This window comes from Schistocerca cancellata, chromosome 1 (genome assembly GCF_023864275.1).
Source record: "Schistocerca cancellata isolate TAMUIC-IGC-003103 chromosome 1, iqSchCanc2.1, whole genome shotgun sequence".
Taxonomy (NCBI): Eukaryota; Metazoa; Arthropoda; class Insecta; order Orthoptera; family Acrididae; genus Schistocerca; species Schistocerca cancellata.
Genome location: NC_064626.1, coordinates 841,439,183 through 841,463,301, shown reverse-complemented (window position 1 = coordinate 841,463,301; position 24,119 = coordinate 841,439,183). Strand labels below are relative to the sequence as shown.

The window sequence follows — 24,119 nt, the reverse complement described above, 5'->3', positions numbered from 1 at the left end:
TCTGAGCACTATGGGACTTAACTTCTATGGTCATCAATCCCCTAGAACTTAGAACAACGTAAACCTAACTGACCTAAGGACATCACACACATCCATGCCCGAGGCAGGATTCGAACCTGCGAATCTAGCGGTCTCGCGGTTCCAGACTGTAGCTCCTAGAACCGCTCGGGCACTCCGGCTGGCCGACCACTACAGTGCCTCGGGCATGGATGTGTGTGATGTCCTTAGGTTAGTTAGGTTTAATTAGTTCTAAGTTCTAGGCGACTGATGACCTCAGAAGTTAAGTCGCATAGTGCTCAGAGCCATTTTGTGTCCTTCACAGTGATGATTTAACATCTGACGCTCTGCATGCGCTTTATATACCCTGCCGGGTCTGGTAACAACACAAAAGCCGAACAACATTAATCCACTCTGGTGGCAGTTCTTCGTGTCACAGAAAATTGCAGCTCTAAATATTTACTTACATGTACTACGTGTACGAAATTACGTGGACATCCGACCATGTCCTTTGCAACGTTTCACTTTTTTTGTCAAGCAGTGTACTTACGTATAGTTCCTTTGTATCTATTGTTCCTCAATACAAGTTCGTACTCGGTCTGCAATGAAATTGTAGTAGACGACACGTTACATTGTAATCTTCATTTTCCAGGGCCTTCGTCATTTTGTGGTAGTGAAGTACACTCCGCTAACATTACTAGACCAATAAGTACGTACTCGACAAAAATGTTGGTCAACCGCAGGGAGACACGACGCTAATATCGTGTAACGACGTTTCGAGCCTTCATAATATCCTGCAAATTTCTACAGGTGTACCAAATTTCGCTGAAGTCACTCATTGACGGTTAGATCCTGCAGATCTATCTAGTTTAAGGAGGCATGATTTCTACGTTTCATCCGCTCTTCTACACAGTACCGGTACCAGATATTTTCTGTGCGATCATTTTCGGATGATTTAGCGGGCCAGTCCAGGTAAGATAGGGTGCCTAAGTGTTCGTCAAACCAGGAACGTATCCGTGCAGCCCTGTGAACAAGATTGTTCTTATCTTGGATGAGAATATCTACAGAACATTCATGAAGATGTAGAAGAAGGGCCACAGAGAATGTTGAAATAAACATCCTGGTTCGTATTCACGGTAACCTGATTGACAGGATCCAAGTCACGGTGCCAAAAACAGGCCAAAAATAACACAAAACCCCTTCAAGCCGGCTAGGCACTCTCCACACAATGAAGGTTAAACGCCTCATTGGGCTATCGGTACATTCGGCGACTTGCATGATTTGAGAAGAGAAAATATTGTGGCCCATTCTAGCCTCAAACCCCACTTAAATGTAAGCCAAAGAGCTCCAAAGACACAGTAATTTTACTATTGTAGCTTTACAAAAGGTACCATTTCCCCTTTTTCTACCGAGCCCAGATTTAATATGTTTACATGAAATGGAACCAATCTAGTGTTGGGGGGGGGGGGGGACGTTGACCCGAGAAACATTGAGGTTAGTTTAATTTTAAGAAATGCGGTATAAGAGTCACCCTAGTGACCGGCTTGTGTATGATTGATGAATTATTGTCATAGTTATATAAATACTGAAAGCGAGATTATGTATGCCTGTGACATCTTTGGGATTGAAAGAATGAAGATTTCTGTCTTGCGAGTCCTTCAGCATGGAGGAAAAGATCTTGAAACACATAAGTTTCCTGCATCCGCTGTTAATCATTTTCGTTTATTTTTATTTTGCGAACTAAAAAAAAAGCGAAAATAAATCGAAATAGATAACATCCATTGTAGGAAACATATTACTTTCAAGAAGTCTATCACACCCGTGGACCCTATTGCAATTAAATTCTTAGAAGGGAAGAAGTGATGCTATCGTTTATGGTTGTTAACAGGGGAAGATAGGGTCCTGATACAGGTATGAATTTATTACTCCTAAGCACTCCTCGTCAGCTCGACAATTAACCAGGATTGCACATGCTTGTTGTTGTTGTTGTTGTTGTGGTCTTCAGTCGTGAGACTGGTTTGATGCAGCTCTCCATGCTACTCTATCCTGTGCAAGCTTCTTCATCTCCCAGTACTTACTGCAACCTACATCCATCTGAATCTGCTTAGTGTATTCATCTCTTGGTCTCCCTCTACGATTTTTACCCTCCACGCTGCCCTCCAATGCTAAATTTGTGATCCCCTGATGCCTCAGAACATGTCCTACCAACCGGTCCCTTCTTCTTGTCAAGTTGTGCCACAAACTCCTCTTCTCCCCAATTCTATTCAGTACCTCCTCATTAGTTATGTGATCTACCCATCTAATCTTCAGCATTCTTCTGTAGCACCACATTTCGAAAGCTTCTATTCTCTTCTTGTCCAGACTATTTATCGTCCATGTTTCACTTCCATACATGGCTACACTCCATACAAATACTTTCAGAAACGACTTCCTGACACTTAAATCAATACTCGATGTTAACAAATTTCTCTTCTTCAGAAACGTTTTCCTTGCCATTGCCAGTCTACATTTTATATCCTCTCTACTTCGACCATCATCAGTTATTTTGCTCCCCAAATAGCAAAACTCCTTTATTACTTTAAGTGTCTCATTTCCTAATCTAATTCCCACAGCATCACCCGACTTAATTCGACTACATTCCATTATCCTCGTTTTGCTTTTGTTGATGTTCATCTTATATCCTCCTTCCACATGCTTACCTTACCTTAAATGTGTCATCAGTTTCTTTACTGTGTAATTACTTACATTGAAACATATAAACAGTTTCAGTTTGGTAAATGTTCGTAATGTCATCAATAGTGATACATAATTTCATTAGGAAGATGAAATATTGACAGATAAATGGTGGATCGAAAGAATGATTGAAAGAAAAGTTTGACTAGGAAATTCTTTCCTAATTCCAGTTGTAACAACGAAATGTAACTGGTGAAAACTCATTCATTTGATATCATGTAGACACAGGATGTATTTAATGAACATTGGACTGCAAAATAAAATAATTTTGTTTTCAGGACTCTCTCCAACGGCCGTGACTTCGCGGACGACTTCCATCTCTATGGGATGGTATGGACACGTAACTCTATCAGTTTCACGATCGATCATCAGCTGATCGGGTCGATCTCGGCGCCCGCCGGTGGCTTCTGGAGGCTGGGCGGCTTCGAGCAGAACCCGGGCGGCAACAACATCTGGCGCGCGGGGGACGTGCTCGCGCCCTTCGACAAAGAGGTGCGTCTCCCTCCCTCTCTCTCTCTCTCTCTCTCTCTCTCTTTCAACATATTATACCCAACTGGTATGACAACCTGTCACAGAATATTTTACTTCATTTTTCCGTGTTATGTTTCGTGCCTGTGATCCATGCACGCTTATTCTGAAGTCGCTGACTTGTAAGCTATTTAGCGTGGAACATACCTCGTTCTTTGGTTATCGTGAAGAAAGGGTGAGGTAGGAGAGGGGAGATTTCCAGAGCAAGTGTCAGAAACCAAAACACTGACGTTTTATCATTTTGTCACAGTTACTGACCAGTTTGCACTAAAATATGTGACAATGCAAAAATGTATAGTAGCAAACATTGTTAGGATAAAATATTGCCTGAAAACTGATGTAAAATATGACTTCGATGAGACTTTTCCAATAGTTGGAAAAAACTTGTATTGCATGGAGAACCTGATAAGGGAATTCTCTTCTCAGGTCGACCTTCAAACCACGCTATGTGATATTGTTGCAGGAGAGTAACTTGCGGAGGAATACAGACGATTCCTCGGGACTCCTTGCACGTCATTTTATACCGCTCCTTAAAATGTTAGTGAGTTGGACTTTTTGCGGGTATTCCTGGATATAGCATCAGACAGTACATTCTGTCGAGTAACGTATTTGAAAGTCATACATTTCACAATACGAATAGGAGTCGTACAAGCAACAAAGCCTAGCTCTATTACAACGATACTCCAAACAAGTTGCCGAGCACGCTTGAAGAGAGTGGGTTTGTCACTGTTCGAAAGTGTGTGTTTATCGTGAAATGGGTAGTGGCTGTTATCTTCACCGCAAGGGAAACACTTCTCACAAAACAACCACTACAGAATGTACGTCTTCCCCAGTATTAGATATTAAAAGATATTCTGACTGGTTTGCCGTGCTTGTTAAAGCGCTGCTTTCGGAACGGGGAGGTGCACCGGTTCCGGATCGAATCCGCCCGGCGGATTAACGACGAGGGTCGGTGCACCGGCCAGACCGGATGTGGTTTTTAGGCGGTTTCCCACATTCCATTAGGTGAATACAGGGCTGGTACCCAAATCCCACTTCAGTCACAAGATTCACAAATATTTCGAAAATTTTCGCTTGCTTTCGTGTGACGAAGACTACACTTAGACTGCTGGCGCACACAGATTCTGTCTGAGAAAGTAACGAGGTGGCGACAGGAAGGCCAGCCGACCATCCCTTAAGCTAACCGTGCCACATCCGTTAATAACCATGTCGACTCTGCACCAATCTGGCACAAAGCCACAAGAAAAAGTTGTGATTGGTTTTCTGCCGAAATGTTAGGCACCGTCCTATGATATTCATGACAGCACTGAAGGACAGCCTTATACCAAGGAACACGCATCTCACGATTCAAGTCTCTAACTGTGCCTCTCGCTGCACGTACTCTATTGAAACTCGTATTATTCCTGACTAACATCAAATGCTAATAAAATGAGGAAAATACGTTTTGAAACTACACACGATTTAAATGAACACCGAATTTATTCTCCTTTAAATTCTACACAGATGTGCCCGAGTTGCCTAACTCGCTTTCACACCGCAGTTCACCTTGGATGATCTCACCCGCGTTAGCCGTTGCTCATACAAGGGAAACTCCCCATCGCAGCTCCATCCCTCAGATTTAGTGGTAATATGGCTCAGTCAATAGCCTGTCAAAAACTGAATACAGACCAAGTATGAAAACAGTAAGAACGTGTACTGAACTGTGAAAAAAGAAGGAACAAAATAGAAGCAGTGAACGGTCCATGCTCAACAAATGCAACATCGAGCAAATGTCAAGAATAATAGCGTCATGATTGTGTGGTTCGGTGTTGGACTACAAAGTGGGAACATTGTGTTCGAAACTCCCTCCTCCCCTATTTCTTTCCCTCACAAAACTATGAAATTCCGTCCAGTCACTGACGGGTCTGTCCTCCTTCTGTAGTCATACTATACATTGTTATAGAATATGAGTCATGTGGTAAGAATATATTACCGTCACAAGCAAATGCGATGAATAGAGTAACATGCCACATAGGCCTCTCACAGAAATGGAAAAAAAACAAAAACAAAAAATTGGGTGTGAACTATGTTACAACAAAGAAATTCAAGAGTAAAAACTTCCCAAAACGGAACGCAAGGGTCATAACATGTGGTACATGTGTAGAACAGATAGGAGGTACGTACGTGTGGGAATTCCTTCTTTACAACTCGCTTCTGCAAACGGACGTTAAACTACAAATTTGAATATAGCGAACAGACACGTCAACGACGGGCCGGACAGTTGATAATCCTGTGAAAAAAAAAATGGCAAACGTGGGAGATTTGAAGACGGACCACATAACTAAGACGCCGCCGCTATTCTACTGTGCTCAGTGTTGCGCATCTTGAGTTCCAGTCTGCTTCTTTTTTTACAGTTCTGTGTACCTTCTTCGTGTTTTCATGCTGGATTTGTGTTCAGTTTTTGACGGGATATTGACTGCGCCATCTTACCACTAAATCTGAGGGGGTTGCGATGGGGAGTTTCCCTTGTTAGGTTCGATACAGTCGCTATAATACCTCAAATATTCTTGCAATGACGTAATTTCAGAGACTTTACTGGTCTCATACAGATAAAATTTAATGTATATAGACTGAAGCGGCTGGTGAAAATTTGTATCTGGGTCTCCAGCTTACGAGGCAGGTGTGCTAGCCACAGCGGTTCACACAACTGCAAGGGTTACACTGGCATGCCTCTCTCCTCTGTCCAAATTCTCACTGCCGCCCCAGTCTAAGTTAAATCCCCCTTACACACGAACAGTTGTCGAATGTTCTGGAATAGCACCTCAGCATCGAACGTAAATGGGGGATCCAGCCTGAAACCCAGCTGCAGGTACTTATAGAAATTAAATGACATAATTTCAGAGACTTTCCCGGCCTTGGTACAAATTTTCACTCGCCTCCTCAGTCTATACAGGGTGTTACAAAAAGGTACGGCCAAACTTTCAGGAAACATTCCTCACACACAAAGAAAGAAAATATGTTATTTGGGCATGTGTCCGGAAACGCTTACTTTCCATGTTAGAACTCATTTTATTACTTCTCTTCAAATCATATTAATCATGGAGTGGAAACACACAGCAACAGAACGTACCAGCGTGACTTCAAACACTTTGTTACAGGAAATGTTCAAAATGTCCTCCGTTAGCGAGGATACATGCATCCACCCTCCGTCGCATGGAATCCCTGATGCGCTGATGCAGCTCTGGAGAATGGCGTATTGTATCACAGCCGTCCACAATACGAGCACGAAGAGTCTCTACATTTGGTACTGGGGTTGCGTAGACAAGAGCTTTCAAATGCCCCCATAAATGAAAGTCAAGAGGGTTGAGGTCAGGAGAGCGTGGAGGCCATGGAATTGGTCCGCCGCTACCAATCCATCGGTTACCGAATCTGTTGTTGAGAAGCGTACGAACACTTCGACTGAAATGTGCAGGAGCTCCATCGTGCACGAACCACATGTTTTGTCGTACTTGTAAAGGCACATGTTCTAGCAGCACAGGTAGAGTATCCCGTATGAAATCATGATAACGTGCTCCATTGAGCGTAGGTGGAAGAACATGGGGCCCAATCAAGACATCACCAACAATGCCTGCCCAAACGTTCACAGAAAATCTGTGTTGATGACGTGATTGCACAATTGCGTGCGGATTCTCGTCAGCCCACACATGTTGATTGTGAAAATTTACAATTTGATCACGTTGGAATGAAGCCTCATCCGTAAAGAGAACATTTGCATTGAAAAGAGGATTGACACATTGTTGGATGAACCATTCGCAGAAGTATACCCGCGAAGGCCAATCAGCTGCTGATAGTGCCTGCACACGCTGTACATAGTACGGAAACAACTGGTTCTCCCGTAGCACTCTCCATACAGTGATGTGGTCAACGTTACCTTGTACAGCAGCAACTTCTCTGACGCTGACATTAGGGTTATCGTCAACTGCACGAAGAATTGCCTCGTCCATTGCATGTGTCCGCGTCGTTCTAGGTCTTTCCCAGTCGCTAGTCATAGGCTGGAATGTTCCGTGCTCCCTAAGACGCCGATCAATTGCTTCGAACGTCTTCCTGTCGGGACACCTTCGTTCTGGAAATCTGTCTCGATACAAACGTACCGCGCCACGGCTATTGCCCCGTGCTGATCCATACATCAAATGGGCATCTGCCAACTCAGCATTTCTAAACATTGCACTGACTGCAAAACCACGTTCGTGATGAACACTAAACTGTTGATGCTACGTACTGATGTGCTTGATACTAGTACTGTAGAGCAATGAGTCGCATGTCAACACAAGCACCGAAGTCAACATTACCTTCCTTCAATTGGGCCAACTGGCGGTGAATCGAGGAAGTACAGTACATACTGACAAAACTAAAATGAGCTCTAACATGGAAATTAAGCGTTTCCGGACACATGTCCACATAACATCTTTCCTTTATTTGTGTGTGAGGAATGTTTCCTGAAAGTTTGGCCGTATCTTTTTGTAACACCCTGTATACATAAAATCATTTCTGTATGAAACCAGTAAAGTCAATGAAATTGTGTCATTCCATTTGTATTAAGTACCTGCAGCTGGGTTCCAGACTGGATTCCCCATTTACGCTCGACGCTGAGGTGCTATTCCAGAATATGGAGAGACTCGGCAGGTCTGTTCATGTGTAAGGGGAAATTTAAAGTAGACTAGAGCGGCAGTGAGAATTTGGATAGAGGAGGGAGGCATGCCAGAGTTATCAGGTGCAGTTGTGAACATCGTTGTACCAAGGTTGCTAAGTGGCTAGCGCACCTGTCTAGTAAGCAGGAGACCTGGGTTCGATTCCCAGCCTTGGTACAAATTTTCACTCACTGCTTCAGTCTCTATACATTAAATAGTCTTTCTTAAATTCCGAAATTAATCTTAGTCAGCATTCATTAAGATTGTATGCTCGACCACTTACATCACGCGCTACCGCAGCCTGCCCTGCTGGCTTTCTCACAGCAGACCGACTCACATTCACGTCTTTCGTAACATGAGCCAGCCCTTCGTCATCTCTGCCTCTCCGGCCTGGCAGAGGATAGATCCGGTACATTACATACAAGATCGATGTCGGTATCCTTACAAGAGCAATAAGGAACGAACTGTATCCCTCACATTATGGAAGAGGATACTGCAGGCGTCCAGAGACACGAGATTGGTGTTTAACGTCACGTTGACAGCTAGATTATTAGAGACAGGTACCTCTGACTGGACAAGGGTATCAAAGAAAAATGGTCTTGGCATTTTTAAAGGAACATCTCGACATGAACCCTTTACACTCACCCACACTCAAAAAATATACATAACACACAATCTGCACACAAAATTCCCGACCAAATATTGTCACTGAGCACAAGGGAAAAAAACTTTTCCGATTAGAGGCTGGGTTTCCCAGGAACAATGCTGTAGTATTTTTCCTCTCTTTGCTGGAAACCGTTCAGAGGGTGATTCGAATCCCGATCGTCCTGAACACGCTTTCATTCTCTGAGCCATTGTGTCATCTGTGTTGGTATCTTGAAATCGAGGCTCGGTAACAGGATGTATCCTGAAATGAACAGTGCAGCACAACGGCTAATAATTTATAATGGATAATTAGCTACAGTCATTGAACAGCCTCAGCCTAGTCTCGTATGACTGAAGTCTACCACAAGTCAACACTCTGCCGAAGGAATTGCTATGGCGTACGGAGGAGGAGAGGAGGAGCATATGCAAGGATATGTGCCCATCTGTTCGAAGACCTTTAGAAAAAAAAAACACTTATTGAAGGATCCATTGATCCTGTGGACATTAATTTACAGAGTGAAATAAACCCGACAGAGCTGCTTAGTATACTGTAAAGTACTCAGAGAGCCTGCAGCACTTTCAGAGATGTTGCTAGACTCCTGTATGAGGGGATCCTTGTCGTTGACTTTGTTCATATTCTCTCCAGAGAAACAAAGCTTAGCTTTAAGCTCCTGTGGGGCATCTAAACAACGTAATGGTCTTGTTTACATTTTGAAAAATTTTGCTTCCAGTTGAGTAACGCAATGACTAGAAAATGAAATGCCTCCGTTTACGTTACTTTGGACTGGCTAGGACTGAGGCCAGTATGAGACCCTGCCGAAGGGCAGCTGCCGTCCTGCGAGCGAATCAGACTACTAGGAACGAAGCAGAGAGCATCTCTATTCCTCAGCTCAGTCTCATACACGTAAAACAAAGAGAGAAATTACATCGAAACCTATGTGACGCAAAATGTGTGGAAACAAACAAATTACGACAGCTTACGACAGAGGAATTTCTTTGTCCTTCCTGTTGATTACAATTCTTAATTATCTGGGAGAAGAAGTCTTAATGCTCTTCTCCCAAGAAATTAAGAACTGCAACATTCGTAAGGTGATTATTATTAATATCTTTCCGTTAAAATTCCATTCCACTTCCGAAAGTAACTCTCAATGAACTTATTTAAATGAAAATCTTTTAACAGAACGAAATAATCAACTTTTTATTTTCGACGACCGGTTCCCAAGTTGAAATAGTGATCTTCAGGTCTTCAAACATATTTCTGTTATAAATCGTGTTGCATTATGAGTTTTCACTAATGACATGTCGTCAGTACCGTGAAGAAAATAGAGCACATTCTACATCTACATCTACATGACTACTCTGCAATTCACATTTAAGTGCTTGGCAGAGGGTTCATCGAACCACAATCATACTATCTCTCTACCATTCCACTCCCGAACAGCGCGCGGGAAAAACGAACACCTAAACCTTTCTGTTCGAGCTCTGATTTCTCTTATTTTATTTTGATGATCATTCCTACCTGTGTAGGTTGGGCTCAACAAAATATTTTCGCATTCGGAAGAGAAAGTTGGTGACTGAAATTTCGTAAATAGATCTCGCCGCGACGAAAAACGTCTTTGCTTTAGTGACTTCCATCCCAACTCGCGTATCATATCTGCCACACTCTCTCCCCTATTACGTGATAATACAAAACGAGCTGCCCTTTTTTGCACCCTTTCGATGTCCTCCGTCAATCCCACCTGGTAAGGATCCCACACCGCGCAGCAATATTCTAACAGAGGACGAACGAGTGTAGTGTAAGCTGTCTCTTTAGTGGACTTGTTGCATCTTCTAAGTGTCCTGCCAATGAAACGCAACCTTTGGCTCGCCTTCTCCACAATATTATCTATGTGTTCGTAATTTTAACACCCAGGTACTTAGTTGAATTGACAGCCTTGAGAATTGTACTATTTATCGAGTAATCGAATTGCAATGGATTTCTTTTGGAACTCATGTGGATCACCTAACACTTTTCGTTTTCGTTAATTAGCGTCAACTGTCACCTGCCACACCATACAACAATCTTTTCTAAATCGCTTTGCAACTGATACTGGTCTTCGGATGACCTTACTAGACGGTAAATTACAGCATCATCTGCGAACAACCTAAGAGAACTGCTCAGATTGTCACCCAGGTCATTTATATAGATCAGGAACAGCAGAGGTCCCAGGACGCTTTCCTGGGGAACAACTGATATCACTTCAATTTTACTCGACGATTTGCCGTCTGTTACCACGAACTGCGGCCTTCCTGACAGGAAATCGCGAATCCAGTCGCACAACCGAGACGATACCCCATAGCCCGCAGCTTGATTAGAAGTCGCTTGTGAGGAACGGTGTCAAAAGCTTTCCGGAAATCTAGAAATACGGAATCAACTTCAGATCCCCTGTCGATAGCGGCCATTACTTCGTGCGAATAAAGAGCTAGCTGCGTTGCACAAGAACGATGTTTTCTGAAACCATGCTGATTACGCACCAATAGATCGTTCCCTTCGGGGTGATTCATAATGTTTGAATACAGTATATGCTCCAAAACCCTACTGCAAACCGACGTCAATGATATAGGTCTGTAGTTCGACGGAATACTCCTACTACCCTACATATATCTGTCAAAAATAAAACAACGTGCAGACAAAAATCTCCATGTGCAAATGGGCGTGTTCACCCACTTCACTGAGCCTTTTTAGTACTTAACATGTACTATATGTAGTAAAAATGCACATTTGTACAAATGTTTACATCTGGATGTCATGTAATATACATCATGGGTATATCTCAGTCAAAGTATACCGCGCAAATGCACTTCTGCTGAGGTGTACGTGGTGTATACAACAAGTCATGTAAACGTAAACATTTGTCTAAATGTGCATTTTTACTGTATATCGTACATTTCAAAAACTGACACGCCTCAATGGAGTACAACGTGTGTGAAAATGCCCATCTGCATAAGGTGCTTTTTATCTGTATGTGGTTTTACTTTTGACAAACCTGTGTATACTGTACAGTGTTTTCTCCATGATAATGACGGCAGGGCATGGGTGATAAATGCTTAATGGAACACGATTTATAAACAACAGTTTTTTGAAGATTGGAAGACGACGTTTTCAACCGTCGAAACCGGCCGTTAGTAACAAAAATTAATTACTGCGATCTCGGCTATTAATTTTTTTTTCAAGTGAGTATAGATCACTCCTTCCAATTTCTCAGTATGACGAACTTCAGTCAGTTTATTTAAACTCTCAAAATCCTTGCTGAGAACAAAAGTTCTGTAATAGTTAGCTGTCGTACATTGCAGAGTATTACAATTTTTCGACAGCAAAAGCTACGAAAATTTCAGCAATTTAAAGATGTTTAATTACAACTTATTGACTTTTCTACGTGAGTGTGTTTTGTCAATACAGTAAGGACGTCGAACGTGAGTTCTTCGAGAAAGAGAGACGCATTTAAAAAGTGAAGTAGCATGAGGATCATTCATATGCATAACCTTGTATAACTATGGTTTGGAAGTGACCTATAGGACTGGCTATGATCTTTGCAAAAGGACAAGAACATTTCTCCAAAACCTCCTCGAGTGTGTGATGAGGAATGTGAAATTCTGAAAATTCCTCTTCTGTTACAGGATAATTTTGCTTATACACCATTAAATGGTCTGTTAAAGGCGAAGAACGTATTTACTGAGGTGTATCACATATCCTCTAATGGAATCGATCAAAATTTTGACATATCGTATTTTGAGTTCAAACGCAGTATGAGATTTTCGGGAGTGTACCGAAGCTGGACATTGCCATAGCTTTTTCAAAAACGAGGAAGATAAGACGTTTTTAAAGGTCTCTAGTTTATCGCCTCTAAACTACCGTTATCTTCAGAGTTTCGTTGTAAAGTGCTGTGATAGGATGGAATGGTTTATATCGATTACAAACAATAATTTACTTCGCGTACTATATCTTGGGAAGTTCTAGCTTATGGGAATCTAGTAATCAGCAAGTCAGAGAGAACTGTTGTAGATTAACATCTTGTGAAGAATTTCTATCCATAATGAAGATGAATATGAATCATTTATCATTCGTAATTCTTGTGATAGGACATTGTTCATGGGTTGTGTTCAAAGTTAAAAGCTTCATAAATTATTTTTACTTTGCGTAATAATGGCTATGCGACTTTTAATTCTTCGAATATTCCGAGAAGAATATAGTTTCAGTGTTTTATTTTTGTCTGTCGGCGACAGACTAAACGAGACCGGCAGCTGCTTCGCCTGGTCGGAGTCCCTCTGCGGAGCTTTCCTGTGTGCTTGGTTGCCTACATTCAGGATTCAGCTAGTGGTGCGAATTGACTTACCGTTCGGTGCTCTCTGTAGTCATCACTGTGTCTTGGAAGAACATCCTCCTTACGAGTGTCAGAACACCAAAAGTCCACAGTGCAGATATTCTTCAGACAGTCGTCTCTTTGGTTCCATTCCACTACTTTTATGAACTCTGGCTAGAGTATTTGGGGCTTCACACGATAGTCTGTTCTCAAATTCAGGAGTAATATATAGTTGTGTCCATAGGTGTGTTTTCATGTACATAGACTGTGGTGTAGATTTTATTTCAGCCACAAGTGTTCTTGTCTGTGCATTTTTCACAAATATTAGTGCACATACACTACACTAATTTTTGAACATGGAAGTTTACCGACTATGATACAGCCTCATATTGTAATGAACGGTTACTGATGAAACTAATGTTTCGGCCACGGTTACAGTGGACTTCTTCTGGCTTTACTGGGGTGGACTGAAACGCTGGTTGCGTCAGTAATCGTTTATTACAATATAATGCGGTGCCATAGCCAGAAAACTTCTATGATACCTGAAGGAAGCCTACACAATTTTAATTTTTTTTTTTAAATTACATCACAGGAAACAGCCGTCGTGTTTCTCGAGGACATGCAGCTCTACTGTTCGGTTTATTCGTGGTTTCCCTGAGTTAAAGTAATCCCCTATTCAGCTCCTAATGGGGTAAGTAGGTAGGTTAGAGAATTTCAGAAGGAAATGATCAGTTTGAAATTAGATGTAGTGGGAATTAATAAAGTGAGGTGGTGGGAAGTACAGGAATTTTGGTCATGTCAGTACAGGATTACCAATACAAAATCAAACAGTTGTAATTCAATACCAGAGCTAATAATAAGTAAAAAAAAAAATTACGAAAAGAATCACTCTGCGGCGGAATAAAACGTCAAGGGCGCTGAAGGGGACTGACGCGACGGACTTGGTCACTCTCGGTGAACGACCACTATGTAAAGAAAAAAGAGGATTGGATTGTGCCCAAGAGGGAAAACTCCCGATCCTGAGATAGAGGGGTCAACCGATATTAGGCGCCTCCAGACTGTGCTACATCTAATGGATATATTATTGTAAATCTTTATATTACTGTAGTTCTCTCCTCCAGTAAAGAATGAATTGATAAGACTGATATCACTAGGAACTGAAACTGTTGGAATCTGAGGTAAAGACTTTTGTGAATGAGCACTTGGAATATTTTGAACGTTGCGAGGCGTTACAGCGTCACTATTAGCCGTAGCTGCACACAATAAGACTTAGGTTCCGCAAATGAAAGTAGGGCAGTGACTGCGCATATAAATGATTTGAGTAAATCCCTACGGAATGTTTCCATCAACAACGACAAGCGACATTAATAGTTATTCATATTTTACCACACGAAAGTGTTAATAGTTCTTGTTTGTTGCCTATGCCACGGTATAAGGAGTGTGCACTAGGGGTTCAAAATTCTGTTGTATTGCGCTTGCGATTACGGCTTCTGTAACCTACGAGAATCAGTGGACCGAGATGTGTTTTTCACTGTTTAAACACAATGGACCTGCATATTTTATCTCTGTGACCTGTAGCACAAATGATACGCCCAACATACTGCTCGCAGCATATGTAACAACGCCAGCAGGAACCAATAAAGGGTGCTGCTATCAAACTGAGTACAGAGGATCTTCCCGTGTGTAAAAGGAACCGGTGCGATGAACCTGGCACACTCCTTCTGCTAGTCCCGCTGCTACAAAAGGGCTGCACTCTGCCTGCTTTAAGGCCAGAAGCCCGTTCGCAAGTTGTGCACCACAGACTTTACTTTTACCTGTAAGTCAGGATAAGACAATTTATATCGTAGCTGTCGCAACCCACCTACTACAGATTTTGCTTAACTTTGTAGAAGAACTGTTGACGTCTTTGTACTAAAGCAGCAGGCCACGAATTTTTCCTGGATAAGGAAAACCAACGTCAATGGAGCAAGGTAATTGACATATAACATGTTGTGCACCAATGTTGTGCAGAACTGTGGTCAAATCTGTCTGCCAGCTCGCGAGTGAGAAAGAAGTCTTGCCACCTCTCCTCGAATGCCCAAGACGAAGTGCATTCCCAGGCAATGTCGTCTTATGACCAGCTCGGGCATCGAATTTTTGTGCGAGCGAATAAAGATAATTTCCTCTGTAGACGCTACGTTTAATGTAAATTTACGCTGAAGAGCCAAAGAAACTGACACCATGAATCCTGCAGGACTGTCCATAAATCCGTAAGAGTACGAGGGGTTGGAGATCTCTTCTGAACACCGAGTTGCAAGGCGTCCCAGATATGCTCTATAATTTTCATAGCTGGGGAGTTTGGTGGCCAACATAAGTATGAAATTCAGAAGTGTGTCCCTGGAGCCACTCTGTAGCAATTCTGGATGTGTGGGGAGTCACATTGTCCTGCTGGTATTGCCCAAGTCCGTCGGAATGCGCAGTGGACGTGAATGGATGCAGGTGATCAGACAGGATGCTTACTTACGTATCACGTGCCAGAGTCCTATCTAGACGTGTCAGGGGTCCCATATCACTCCAACTGCACACGCCCACACCATTACAGAGCCTTCACCAGAGACTGGAATACATTTAGGACGTAGGTTGCAAATGCTTCAACGAGGTGAAGAGGTTGGCACAGGAGGGTAATTCGTGGCGGTCCACATCAAACCAGTCGGAAGACTGACAAAATAAAATTAAAAAAATAAAAATATTATCAAGTGGGTATCATATGAGCATTTCGATCCCTGCTAACATATTAGAATAACAGGTAAACATGTTATCAAATATTAATTACCTTGAAAACAAGATGATAATATTCACATGAAACAAAGAAAAAATTATTCACGAATACGTGCATAATAGACAGCATAAATTATGTTAGAGTAACGGCAATTGCGATCACGGGAATAAAGATACAGCGACAGAACTCGTCATGGAGATAGTACCAGCACATGTCACTAGATCGCGGGGCGAGCGAAACATCGAGGATTGGAGTGAATCGTGACTGCTATCTTTCACTTATTTATTGGTTGCTGTTCTTACATATGGCTCGCAACCTAGAAGATGTTTCAGTCGGTAAATTTCAGCTATTTTTATTATGAAAATCTATTGTGAATTAATAAAGCTACGTCCTGGAGATAGTACCAACAAAAATTGTTAGATCGCAGGGTGAGGGAGGTATGGGGGTGTGAGAAAGCTGGTTCAGAACACATATTTCTCGATCTGTAGCGTTAACTGCTGTAACCGTCCGAGTCGTACTCAAGCACAGCAATGGTTTCATTATATCCATTCTTCAATCCCTATGTACAATATTCAAATAGTCTTCCCACAAACACGTCACAAACTTTACGATCTGGTGTTTTCTGCATGGTCGTAACAGCACGACTAAGTGGTGTATGCCTGTGGGTATAGACTAACCCTTTTGCCTTCATGCGTCCACACTTCAACACTTGACCTGCTGCGCAGGGGAAGATAAGCATTAATGGCTTGCTATTTCCACACATTCTTGGAGGTGTTAACCAACATAAAAATATACGACTTGTATCAGCTGTAATTATTAGTCTGCAAATTACGTAAATACTGTTATAATGGTGTTCAGTACCCCGTCCCGATTCACCAACAGAAATATCTTCTCTCATACCCATTACACCCTACATGAAAGAAAATGTCCTGACTGTCTGACTCATCATCGGCCAGTCCAAACCGCTAAGGGTAGAAACATAAAAATTTAAGTGGGTATTGATCTTATACCGTAGGCGTCGTTTAGTAAGGAATTGTTGAAAATTCGACCCTTAAGGGGGTGAAGTAAGGGATGAAACATTTTTTTTAAATGTATCGTTACTAAGGAAATTTTGAAACTAGAACTACGAGAATTGGTATTTGATGCTTGGACAGAAATAAAAAATACGTGTTTCAGCATTTTTGGAATTTCAACGGCTTAGGAGTAAAATAATGGATTAAAGTTTTTTTAAATAAATTTTACTCAAGTATTTTTATAGCAAACGTCAATGAAAATTGGTCTTTGACTTCACAAATTGTAAATTCTTGTTTTAGTGTTTTTGGGAATTCATCCCCTAAGGTGATGGGCTATGAAATGTTTTATTTAAATATTTAATTATGAAAGTATTTTTAAAGCTAAATCTAAGAAAGTTTGTGTTTAGCTTCTCGGTTAGAAATAAAAAAAATACATGTGTCAGTATTTTTGGAAATTCCAACACTTTGGGGGTAAAATAGGCGATCAATATTTTTATGAAAATATTTCGGTATATTAAAACGTTTTAAATCTAAATCTATGAAAATTTGTATTCGTTTTCTAAAGAAATATGTGTTCAGGGACGAATGTTTCTAAGGAAATGTCGCCACTAGAATTCAAAAAGCAGGATTAACAAAGACCTTCTAGTACAACTACCAATTCGTTTTTCGGTCAGAGATATGAACAGCATAAAAATCCGATTAAAGAATGAGGCGTTACTTTCGTTTTGCCTCAGGTTACAGTAGGAAGTAATTATGTTTTATATATCGAGATATAAATTTTTCTTTGATTGCCAGCAGCTTCAATACTTCGCTGGGTGAAAGGAATATTTGACGCATTTGTTTATTTCTTTTCATCATTTCATAAAGAGGTTACACGCCGTTTATATGTATACTCCTTCTACCACCCTGTATGAGTGTGCATGGGTATGCATGGAAGTCAAGTGTAGCGGGAGCATGGACCAAAGGGAACAGTTTAAGGGAATAGCAGTCATTGCCAACATCACAAGAATAACGGCAGGTAAGCCAGAGCAGCAAGCAAAGATGAAAACAGGCACGAGGGTGGGTTGCAAAGTTGGTGCGGGGGTGAGGTGAGTCTCCCCACCACCGCGTTTGAATAGGAACGTTGGTCGGATTTTGGCGCGTTGAGAGCACGGTGGGGCTAGCCATAAGACGGAGCGGACGCGGGAGAACTGCAGGTCGCAGATTTGGTGAGATAAAAATGACCTAATGTGGCTAAAACTTCACGACAGGGTATGCTCATAGCACGCATTCTGCATATCTTCAGCGGTACAGGTTACGGTTTTAATTTATTTGCAATAGTTTTCTCTGAAATGTGTTTGTGAAACTTTGCTTTGTGGTAGTGATCATGCAACAGGAACCATCAGTTCATGTAGCTATTTCCTGAGTTATAAGCTTCACTTTTAGCTCAATGAGTGCAGATTGCGTATCGGATGGTATATCGAGAAATTTCTGTGGCGAAATTTAATTATTTTTGGTTCTTTCTTTGTGAGTTCAGTTCGCACTTTATTTTGGCACCAATAGTACAGCATTTTTGCCCAGAATCTTTTCTCTGATAGAGGTTCTCTACCTTCAGCAGTGGCCTACCTTAAATTTCTAGTGGTGTAATTCATCCATGACGATAAGTGAGTCTTAAAGAATGAATGACGATTTTCCCGCTAAAGACGGTGTGGCCCACTTATGTATTTTTTGTGTTATTATGAAATTATGTGTCATATATTTTTTGTGTTATTATGAAATTATGTGTCATATACGAAATTATTCGTGTAGTGTAATTCGTTTTGTCATTGTCCTACCCATAAGAGGTAACGCTGATTCAGTCATAAGTTTTGTAACCAAAGAATAATTGTGATGTGTCAGCTTCTAAAGTTTTCATCAATGTAGAAAATAAATCTATTAAATGAGAGTCAGCATTTCAGTTAATAAATATTCCCCCAGTCATCTGACACATGAAATGGGTAGGATGTATCTTATTCAGTTCGATTTTCTAAAGTTAATGAAAGACAGAAATAATCTGCAATGTGAATTTAGATAGGCTACCAGCTGCTATAGGATGGCTATGAGTTCAACCGCCCCAGAACGTGTTATCTTAGAGAAACGCGCACCAGTTTTCGTTGCGCACATTTCAAAAATAATTAATTTGTTTATCAAGTTAATCAAATAAGGGTCACAATATAGACACCATTTCTTATGGGCCTGGTATATGAGCAGCCAGGACGCAAAGTCGAGTACAATTCTCTAAGGGCCGGCCGGAGTGGCCGAGTGGTTAAAGGCGCTACAATCTGGAACCGCACGACCGCTACGGTCGCAGGTTCGAATCCTGCCTCGGGCATGGATGTGTGTGATGTCCTTAGGTTAGTTAGGTTTAAGTAGTTCTAAGTTCTAGGGGACTTATGACCACAGCAGTCGAGTCCCATAGTGCTCAGAGCCATTTGAACCATTTTTGAATTCTCTAAGGTAACGCGAGGAGATGGTCACACAGGTTCAATATAAATAAAAAATATATAAAGAACCAGCATACAGCCAACGAGTAGTCTTATAGCAAGAAAAACAAACAAAAAATCTATGCAGACCGTACAGTCTACGCGAGCGAAGCAGCGAGCGCTAAGCTAGTTACGAAAATAAAGAGAATATTTCGTTTCTATCTCGCTGCGCATAGAACGTATATTGCAGGAGGGTGTGTCGAATGTGTCTACTCAGCGCTGTCGTTTTTGTGGAGCTGTTAGAGGAACTGCGTGTTTTGTCGGCAGTTCTTCATCATCATGAACGTGGCGGTGGGCGGCAAGTTCTTCCCGGACGGGTGGCGCAACTTCCCGCGGCCCAAGCCGTGGAACTGGACGTCGGCGGCGCCGATGCGCGACTTCTGGGAGCGGCGCCAGTGGTGGCAGCCCACGTGGCGGGGCGAGGACGCCGCGCTGCGCGTCGACTACGTGCGCGTCTTCGCCTTCCCCTACTCGTCCGTCACCCGCAGGTGACACGCCCACTCCGCGCCGCTGCCGCTTCTCCTCACGTGCCAACGCCGGCGCCCTGAAGGGCGCGCGCCACAGCTCTGACGTCTCCAGGGAGGCCCTGATGTTACTGCCCTCTCCTCTGACATCCTTTCTCCTGGATTTGATATGGAGGAAACTCGAAAAAGACAAATGTAGCAAACCGCTGGCTGTTGTGTAGTGTCAGTAGCCGTACAATGAGTTTATTGCCATTGATGGGCTCTTCGGTTTTCTGGTGGTGACCTTAACAAGCTGCGCACCATAGCAGTATGGCATTAAAACGCAGAACCAACCTGCCACGGAACGCTACTTGGCGAGGTACACCATCTCTACGCAACCACGTATAAGTTATACGTACTATGTAGTACTAAGCCTTTATGTTTATCTTGGTTCGCAGTGCCATTGTGTAACCCTCCGAGCTTAGCCTGAAGTATCGAATTGAATAAGGTTATAATGGAACGTCTGGTCTACAACTATAGATGGTCAAAGTTCGAGTTAAGAACAAAAAATCGCTTGTAAAGGGTCATATCAATGTTAGCTAATTTTCGTCGATTCATTAACCTGTAAAAATGTCGACGTTTTCAGTGGCGAGAAAGCAGCTTTAGCAATAGTGCCAGTTTGGGAGTCATCATATAACCCTTTTTCTGTAGAAACCGTTTTATGAAGCTAAGGAAGGGCAGCGTGGTATTTATCTGCAAGTGGTGTGATGACAGGTAAATAAGAACTCGACAATACGCCACGTAAAAAGTGGAAGGCCTGATTTAACCATTTTTATGAAGTAAAATACTATTGGTCCATATTTAGAGGCACAGCACCGTAACAACAGCCATCTGATCCAGTATTTAAGTTTTAAGTTTCCAATACAAACTGTCCATACGTATAACTGAGCTAGAATGAAAATGTGTCAAGATTTTTCATATGACAGGATAGAGTAAACAGAAATGTCTCCAAAACACAAGCACTCGGTCGGCACCGGCTTCTCAAACGCGTGCGCTCACACACGACCTCGCAAAAAAATTAACTTAAGAGGCCGACTGGAAATCCAGATGCAAGGTAACATTTAGGCGAAACGTGAGAATATTGCGCCAACTGCAATTACGTTACACAGTGTGAAATACTGCTGCCCGAAACATTGCAGGACTCAAGTGCACTTCCCTAAACCTCGGAGGAATACAGTAATTTATATTTTTTAAAACGAAATTAAACAAAAAACAGTTGTAGCATTACGCTTCAAAATTGCACTTTCAAAATTTGTTGAGAACGATAGTGAAAAACTCAACAGAACTAGCAACTTTAAGCGCAAGAAAGCTGTATCTCCATTTCATCCACACGACAATTTCCTCAAACACACTAACCTTCTTTCGGTGACAGCAAAAACTGCAAAATTTCGGTATCTTCACTAGTAAATCAATCGTCGCTTCGAACGTGAAAAATGAATGAATCGTACACTTCCGAAAGTACTGGCGTTAACCAGAATGAAAAATGAAGTACTTCCGGTTCAACTGCACACGAGACATCGAATTATTTCAGCATTTTTAAGTACCATGAGGCACCATGTCTTTAGTTTCGTGACAAAGTCACATTACACACAGTGGGAGCTTCTTTCGGCTTAGAGTTTTAGCACTTGGCAACAACTATGCCGCCGCTGTTCAGAGTATCAAGTAGTCTAAGTCTGATTCTGAGAAGACTCTGTTCCATTTCTACCAGCGAAGCGTCCTCGGGCTTCCCCGAGATTCTTCGCGTATGCGGCACCCAAGTGCTCCGCCATAGAGGCAGAATGTCTATGGAAACACTACGTTCATATAAGTATCTACGGCTTTTGTTTATCGCTTAAGCATTAGTCGCTAGAGAAAATTAGTTATCTAGCTTAAATAGTGGATTATTCTGAAATTTAATTCGATGCTCAACTGCTTTCACGGAAACATTTGCTGTAGATGGGATCAGATTGCTATCCCTGCCTTCATCATTCTGAGCAGTGTACACGTTGCTCCATAAGAGAAACATTACTTTCCATTTAATTTGTGCCGCTGAAGTGAAAAGGATTACAGCTCATTGTAGCTTTCAACTGCTGTCAGTAAATTGTTCCTCACACTGGCCTTCTGGAGTATACCACCCAGGCGACAGTCATGCAACTTGGAATGTGTATTACCGAAAACGGTACATGGAAATAGTCCAGTCGGCCATTGGTTCAGTCAGATACACTCTCTCTGGCGTTGGGGTTGTCGCCTACCGCTAATCGTGGGTAGTTGCCGGTCCTAACACGCAGTGGGCCGTAGTAACAAATGATATCAGAAAACAATAAATTGCCGAGTAATGTGAATGAGAACTCAAGCGTATGTGAAACAATGTACTGTCGGAAAATTGGAGTTAATGTCCCACACACATGCAGCAGACGCGTACAATACGATACGCATTGTTTACACACCTTCCGAAATCTATAATCCTGTTCATTTGAAAATCACACGACATGGTTTTTTAAGTACAACTTTAGGTCGATATCATTTAGGAGGTTTCCTACATTTTAGATATGTTAGATACTTGACGTAACCTAAACATATTATAAGAAACTAGTGTCTTCAATGTGCTGTGTTTGAAATATTGGATGAGACACTCTTCGGCATCTCAAAACGGAAAGAGCAGCCTTTTTTCAACTGCGCCAACTGTGTGAGACAACTACTTGAACACTGTAACAAATAATCCTTTTAGAGTGTGCCTATCGTTTGTAGCTTGCGTCTTTTACACCTATTCATTATACGAAGCACCGCAGAATTCGGTGTCTTTGACTGTAGTTCCCACAACCCCGGCTGTCAAATTCTCGCCTCTAGAAATTATCACCATGTTGGAAATATAAAAATGGATTAAACTGTGAACGTTGATAATTAACTTCTCGTGAAATATTGCTTATTTGAGCTCTACGGTTCAAACCCAGTATCACCGACACGCTGTATTCATTAAGATCTACAATTACAGATTTACTGCAGTAACACCCTTTTTCACGAATACTATTAATGTTCAAATACTGGTAATCTACCTATAGTTGCAGATAATATTTTGTGTCCCATAGAGATATTGATAGTGCAGACCATTCTATGAATAGATACAAACTGGTGTGGCTCCGTAAACTTTCCAGTCGTAATAATTCGTTGTATTCATATCGGATCTCCAGCCTGATATGAACACAAAGATACAAACTGGTACTTAACACTTTTGATTTCATTTAACAGATATTTTTAATATTTGAGATTAGAGATAACATTTCAGATGGAACTCTTTAACTAATGACTGCTGATCTCAGATAGTATGAACAGAGCCAAGTTTTTGCGTAAGCATCGAATACACTATTGTTATTACAGTTCCTCCTTTTTCTTTAGATAGGAGCGATGAACTACCTCATTTAAGATGATAAATTTTTTTCATACTGTTTGTTGATATCATCACGTTCGCGTTACTTTGTTATCTCTATTTCGAACATTTTAAATTTATATCTGATTTCTCTTAACGTCTCATAAAAATGTTAAGCAACCTTACGAATTAAATTAAATAATATTCTTTTATAATCAAACAACACTCCGAAAACTCTCCATCATAAATTTCATATTCTGAGAGAGTCCTTAGTACTCAGTAGTACTCGGCACTGTACAGATTCCTCAAGTCTACAACCCAACGTCGGTATGTCATGATGAAAACTGAAAATTCTACATCTGCATTGTGTGTGTAAGGGGGGAGTGGAGGGGGTATAAGTTAATTAATAATATTCTTTCCAAGACCTGTATGAGAGTTCTTCCCATGACGACGAAAAGCAGTCTGAATTGAGACGTTGTCTCAGATTCCCAGCAGCAAGAGAAAATATTAGCTTGAAAGCTGTGTGAGCCTATGTATTAGTCCCAGTGAAGTTGACAGAGTTTAAATACAGGGACAACCACTGCGCGGAAATATAGTACAAACACGTGCATGTGCTGCCAAATGCTTCTGCAAGAAGACTTAGTTTCGGAAATTATAATTATTTAGAGTAAGCATTTATGTAACAAGCAGATAAGTGACTGCTCAACTACGAATTTTGACAAATTTTTAAAAAATTATCCATACGTAACTATAATGATATATAATGTACCTCAACTGTATGTAAGTAAAATGACTGTGATATGTGTTGATCTATATTCTTTTGTTTGAATATGTATTCGAAAACACAATAAAACATTTATCAAAAATTATTATATTTAATCACACATCAAAGTATTTTAGAGTACATTATCAAAGGTAATATGTGCCTTTGAATAAAAATTCCTAAAATTACAAAATTTTTGTAATTTTAGGAATTTTGAAATAAGAAAAAGCAACAAAAACATTTCTGAATGTTGTTAATGTCAGTGGTGACTGCAATCACACCACAATGCAGTGCATAGCAAACACGGAGTGATTGCACAAAAACTTCT

General features: G+C 41.4%; 1 protein-coding gene across 1 annotated transcript in view; it reads left to right on the top strand.

Annotated features, from left to right (window-relative positions):
• The window catches only part of LOC126107117 (beta-1,3-glucan-binding protein-like), a 279,494-nt gene extending 255,660 nt beyond the window's left edge, over window positions 1-23,834 (top strand). Inside the window, exons 5-6 of the mRNA XM_049913338.1 lie at window positions 3,009-3,222; window positions 19,450-23,834. Of these exons, the coding sequence (XP_049769295.1) occupies window positions 3,009-3,222; window positions 19,450-19,674 (439 nt within the window). The 3' untranslated portion in view covers window positions 19,675-23,834. The remainder of the gene's footprint in view (window positions 1-3,008; window positions 3,223-19,449) is intronic.
• Window positions 23,835-24,119: the final 285 nt, after the last annotated feature.